The 6,087-nt window shown below is 38.6% G+C and overlaps 1 protein-coding gene across 1 annotated transcript; it reads left to right on the top strand.

Annotated features, from left to right (window-relative positions):
* LOC117783769 lies at positions 1–916 on the top strand. The gene is made up of 2 exons (XM_034621313.1): positions 1–525; positions 588–916. Exons 1-2 carry the CDS (start codon positions 1–3, stop codon positions 744–746), a joined length of 684 nt encoding a protein of 227 aa, XP_034477204.1. The 3' UTR covers positions 747–916.
* The last annotated feature ends 5,171 nt before the right edge of the window (positions 917–6,087 follow it).

The following is a 6,087-nucleotide window of genomic DNA, read 5'->3' as shown; positions in this document are numbered from 1 at the left end:
ATGGTCAGCACATCAGTTATTTTTGGATTTACTTTGATCCTCTGCTGTTGTTGTGTTTTGACAGTTGCCGATCTGGCTAAAGATTTACTGGAGTTCAAGAAACTGTTGCCGCGGCGTCGCATTGATTTGATAGCGGCGAAATACTATATCTTCGATGAGGAGTTTCAACATGCCGTCCAGTTTGTGCGAAGCAATGAGTTCTCGGAGATTCTGAAGCAGATGCAAAAATCACCACGAGCTTCCAATTTGATAGATTACTTAAAGAAGAGCACAGAGGGTCAAGACTTGACTCCTGTGATGAGAGAGTTGCAAAGAATACTTCACAACTATGAAATCAAGCAAGTTTCGCCCGGGGACATACGGAATCGGGAATTAAGCTCATTTCTGTACGAGGTAACTCAAGTCTTGCCCCGACAACAAATGCATAATTTGGCAGCGCGTAAACTGCGAGAGAGCAAACCATTTGCAAAATTCTACAAGGCACTAAAGGATAAAGAGTTCAAGCATCTGGTTACGGCAGCTAGGGTAAGTCTAGTTGGGCAAACATGTTGGCATTCAAATTGTTAATTCAAGTATTTCTCGCACAGCATTCGCAGGACCTGAGGAGGTCAATATACAAACTGTCCATGAACGACGTTGACGTTGATGAAATCATACAAATGGTGTTTGAGTTATTAAGCTGGGGTCCCAACCCCACGAGTGCTAGAAGAGTGGAAAGTCGAATGATTTCCACTCACTGCATGTAATAATTAAGTATTTTTGAATTATGAATTACCCTGTAGCACATCACTCATTAAATATCCGAAACGGACAAAAACGACGAAAGCACCCAAAAAACATTCCAAAGACTCAAAGTTAAGATGCTTACCCCGAAAATACATGCAAAGTACGGCTTAAGTGCTTTTCAAACCGTAAATGTGACCGTGCCGGGGTCAGTTTTCAGTTTTCAGTTTTCGTTTTACAGTTCCGCAACAAGAGTTCTGAAAGGACTTTACAATTTGTTGCTGGCTTTAAATTCGGTGTGTGACAAGAACTTCAAGTAACTGAGTTGCTGCATCGATTTCACACCAAGGAAACCGGGTGGGAAAGGGGAAAGGGACTGGCAGTAGGACGACAACAAAGCCTCATTTGCAATATGGTGACAGGTTGCACAATATGCACTCATTAGAGCGGTTTATGCCACATGGCACTTGGGGCGCACTAAGCTTGCCACACTGCAATTTGCAAGGTAGAGCAATGAGTATATACACTGTTAAAAAATATGTTCTAAAATCAAGATTTTGGTATCAAAATTATGAATTTTGGTCTAAAAATTGCACATCTTTAAAGAATAGATGTTATTAATATTAAAATAAAAAAATTACAATATTAAAAATTATTTTTATATTTATTACATTTTTTTTTTTTTAGTTATGGTTTTTATACATTTTATTATGTCTTGGTTATTTTATAAATATGGTTTCTCTAACCAGAGCGCCATACTGGGCCAGCATTTGTTTTATATAAAATTTATACTTTACTGACAATTTAAGATTGTATTCATGTATTAAGAATTGATTATTTAGATTAATATTCTTGGTATTAGTAATGTGTTCTTAAAATGTTATTTTTTTAAGAACAAAATATTTGAGATGAATGTTCTTGATTTCAGAAGTTGTTTTTTTTTTCAGTGTATGTATCTACCTTTAGACGTATTCACATTCGTTGCTTATGCGTTGCATTGATTTGACCCTATGCCGTGTCAATTAAGTGGTTGGGGCGCCCAAATGTCGAGCAACATTTTTATGCTGCGCATCGCACAATTTGTCAACATCGACACAGTTTAAAGGGTTTGCCACGCTGCTAGTTGACTTGCCACAAAATACGAGCACGAACATACATATAAGCGCCTGAAAGCCGCTGCCAAGTTTATTTTTAAGAAGAAAATTGCTGCTGTTGCTGCTGAATATGCAACAAAAGTTGCAGCTGCAACATAACACGCCCACAACAAGCCATCGACGACCCACATCATTTTGCAACAGTTTTTGGCTGACGCTGATGCAGAGGCGTCGCATCCTGTGCGAGCTGCCAAGATGGGGGCAGAAGGGGTATGAAGGGAATGGGGCAGGAGTTGCTGCTAGCGCTGCTGCTTCTTCTGTTGCAGCTGGCATTGATGGCGACTGCCTGCTGCTGCTGGCGGCTGCTGTTTCTCCATTTTGCTTGACATTAATTTTATGCTATGCAGTGTGTGTTACTGTTGTTGTTCTAGTTGTTGTTGCTGCACCACTAACAATTTGTGCGAGTTTGTTGCTGCGTGCCAGGGAGCCCAGAACGAGACTCCAGAAACAACAGCAGCAACATCAACAACAACAGCAACAAAAGCAACATCGCCATCGCCAACGGCCCAAAACGCGCTTAAATTGTCGCATTTGTCTTGTTGTTTTAAGTTGCCGCTACGCTTGCTTTCCTGACTGTTTGCTGCATTGCATAAACTTTGTGTAATCCTTTCAATTTGTTGCATACTTTTAGGCGGAAATTAAAATAACAAGCGCAGTCGACCAGTTAAAGCCAGGGTTGGAATCTAGATGGAGAAACCAAAGGTAGCACCGTCAGCGATTTGTTAGAAACTTGCTCTACACGTGTTCCTATACACACACACACACACGCACACACACATTACAATCTGCAACTGTAGCAAGCCGCAGGTTCTTCAATTAGTGTGCTACACAATGTTGCCTATGGCCTGGCCTTGAGTTCTGTTTTCTACTCACTCTCAACTTCAACTATTTTGGCATGCAACTGAAATCTTTAGTTTACCTTACTATCTGCCTCAATCCCTTCACCACCGCATTACCTACTCTCCTCCCGGTCCTCTGCTGTGCATTAATTAAGTCAAAAGTGTATGCCTCCAGTTGGGGTTACCTCCTGATTCTCTTATAAGTTTCAGTTTCGAGTGGCCTTTGTAAAATAATCAAATCGAAACTGGATAGGGTGAATCTTTGCTACTGGCAGTTTCAACAAAACCACGGACTATTCAACAGATCCGCTGTAGTATGAACCGCATACGTATTTCAATTTGCCATTTTATACCCTTTATTCGTAGAGGTCATGGGTATTTTGTATTCATTGCAATCAACACATGATACTGCCATGTTAGCCAGAGACTATAAGAGCTAGAGCCACCAAATTTGATCTATAGACTTTAAAGATTTTGAACTTATTCTCACGCAGATCTAGCTTTTTCAAAATTATGGCTACTGAGTGTCCACCTCTGCACTTCATTGAAAACGACTAGCACTTACACATTAAGAGCTAGAGACTCAGAATTCTGTGATCAGATGCAAATCATCCCTAGTGACATTAGAGTGTTTTTTTTAAATATCTTCTACGAAGTTAGCTTTTAGCGTTTGATCTAGCAACAATTTGGCATGATTTTTTACAAAAAAATTTAATTTAAAGTGTTGTTTTGTACAAATTACGATATAGGGAGTTGATGAAAAGTAAAAACTTGGAACGTAACATCTTCAATTTTTAAAATATCAAAGTAGAGGCCCTTTGCATTAAATTCGAAACATTGATCTAGTTTGAAAACTATTTTTTAATGGAAATAATAAGATTTAAATGCAGATTGAATTCTTAAATGAATTATTTTTTGAGTGTTGGAGTTTTAGTTTGAATTTTGAATTGAGTAACGGGCATCTTATAGTCGGGGACTCGACACTAGCGTTCCTGTTGTTATTCTAAATCATGCGCCAGCTTCTGTTGATGCTGTTGTTGTCATTTGGCATCAAGTAAATAATTGCTGCTTTAAATGCTTGTCAGGCATTTGGCCATACCTTTCGACTGTGCCCTGTTTTTTTTTTTAGCTGGGTCCATGCGCACACTCTTGCCAGTGGTAACACACATGATGAAAGGGTATAACAGACTATAAGGTATGTTTTAATGCAATTGAATTATATCTGAGTTTGTCTTTGACGTAGACTTTTGCAGAGAATTCAGACTTCGTTGTTATCCTTACTTCATGTACGAGTATTTTATTCTCATACTCGAATGTTTTCGAGAATTTTGGTCAATTCAACTGGCAGACCTTTTGGCTTCTGCTCTAAACATTTTTGAGTGGCCGCGCATGATGCGTCGCTCCTCTGCTTGGTTCTGAGCTGTCCGACTCTTCGACTGTCTGACTGTCAGAAAGACAGACGAACAGACTGGTAGAGTCGTTACCGCCTTAACTGTAATATCAGTTACACAGCCAGAAGCTGCACAGTTTTAGCTGCTCCCACTTCATATTCTATTTGGAGCACCGTTTGACCCGCTCTCCGATTTCAATGGGTAAACGTTGAGAGGGATTTTATATTTTATTTTCCATCCATCCATTTTTTTTTCCTCGTTGCTCACAGCCTTTGGCCTGTTTGCTTCTCTCATCGCCGAGAAGTTCTTGTGCTTTACTTACTCGTATTTTGGCCAGATTGTCTGTATTTGCGGTGGTGCGTTTGTTGTTGATGTGTACGTGATCTGGGTTCGCTTGTGGCTCGCATGCCCTTTGCTTAGCAATTAGTTTTAAACTGGTTGAATCTTTGCTGCTCTATGTGGATGTACTCCATCTCGTATGTACGCTCATTAGAGCTGACCGTCAAGCATTGTAAAAACAGAAATGGATTTTTATGCTCTGTCGTCGCCATCGCAGTCGCCTGATGCATCCATAAAAGGATACCCAGCTGCTGGCCTGGTGTTTAATCCAGCCAAACAATGTCCCGACTCCTAGCCCTGGTCAGGGCAAACAAAAAATCAACAACAACAATCAATGTTGGCTGTAATCAATTAACGATTTAACGTTCGTTGTACGGCTGATACAACTTCCCGTTGGCGACCCGTCAACATTTGGCGCCACCTCCACCTCCAACCCCAACTCCACCTTCCACGAAGAGAGGGTGGATGACAGAGAGAGAAAGACAGAGAGAGAGAGAGAGGGAGCTCTTGTCGTGTGACTGTAAAATTGAAACGCACCACATTGACAGCGGCTGCATGAACACGTCATCGATGTGCAAAGGCTGCGACTAAGTCTAGTGGCAGTGGCAGTGGTAAGTGGCAAAGTGGCAAAGTGCATTCTGCTTGCTGCAGCACATTAAATTATTGACAGGGTTGTCATCTGTTCTGCAGCTGCATTTGCTTCTGTGGTCCCTGAATAATGTTATAATTAACTACACGTATACAGAAAATAGTCTTAATGTATGAATTAAAAGTATCATTAAAGAAATCAGATTTCTATTTTAAAAGATTAACATTTTTCTAAAATTTTGATTTAACTAATTTAATTTTTTTTAACATGTTTTCATAAATTTTAAAATTTTTTTAAAGTACCAAGATTTTAAAAATTTTTTATTGAAAAATTCAATGCTATAGCTAATTAACATTAGTGATGTAAAAAAACATCGATGCATCGCACATCGAATTTTATTTAACGATGTTTCACGATGTTTCGCGATGTTTTTGCAGATACCGATGTTCATCGATGCATCGAAGTATGACAAAAACATCGGTCGTAATGATTAAGACTGCTATGAAAGCATAGCATACAATAAATATGACTGCTACGGAAGCACTAATTGTTATAATTATAATTAAAAACATTGTTAATCAATTACATGGATCAACGGAATTGAATCAACGAAATTTATTGTGATAATAAATATTTTAGAACTTGTCAATAAAAATTTGCTAATGCTATAAAAACATAATTTTTTATTATTTTATTAAATTCAAATACCAGATATACCTCAACGCTTAATTTTTTTTAATGGTTTTGTTAAGAAAACGGAACATCGGACACCGATGTTTTATACACCATCGAATTATCATTTTGTAAAAATCGATGAGCATTGACATCGAAGCTTCGACCCAAATTTGCATCACTAATTAACATCCGATTTCATTAGCAATATTCAATGCCAAAAACATAAATAATTAATTGCTTTTTTAAGCATTACTAAATAAAAAAATTTCACTAGCAGTTTATTAATTAAACGCTGGACACAACCTATCGATTCAAGTCACGATTCCCGCCATTTATTTTTTCTCATCGATGAATCGATAAGCAGTTCTTACGATAGC

Source organism: Drosophila innubila (assembly GCF_004354385.1).
Source record: "Drosophila innubila isolate TH190305 chromosome 2R unlocalized genomic scaffold, UK_Dinn_1.0 1_C_2R, whole genome shotgun sequence".
In the NCBI taxonomy this organism is placed as follows: domain Eukaryota; kingdom Metazoa; phylum Arthropoda; class Insecta; order Diptera; family Drosophilidae; genus Drosophila; species Drosophila innubila.
Note: the sequence above shows the minus strand (reverse complement) of the source record. Positions and strands in the feature narration are given on the sequence as shown.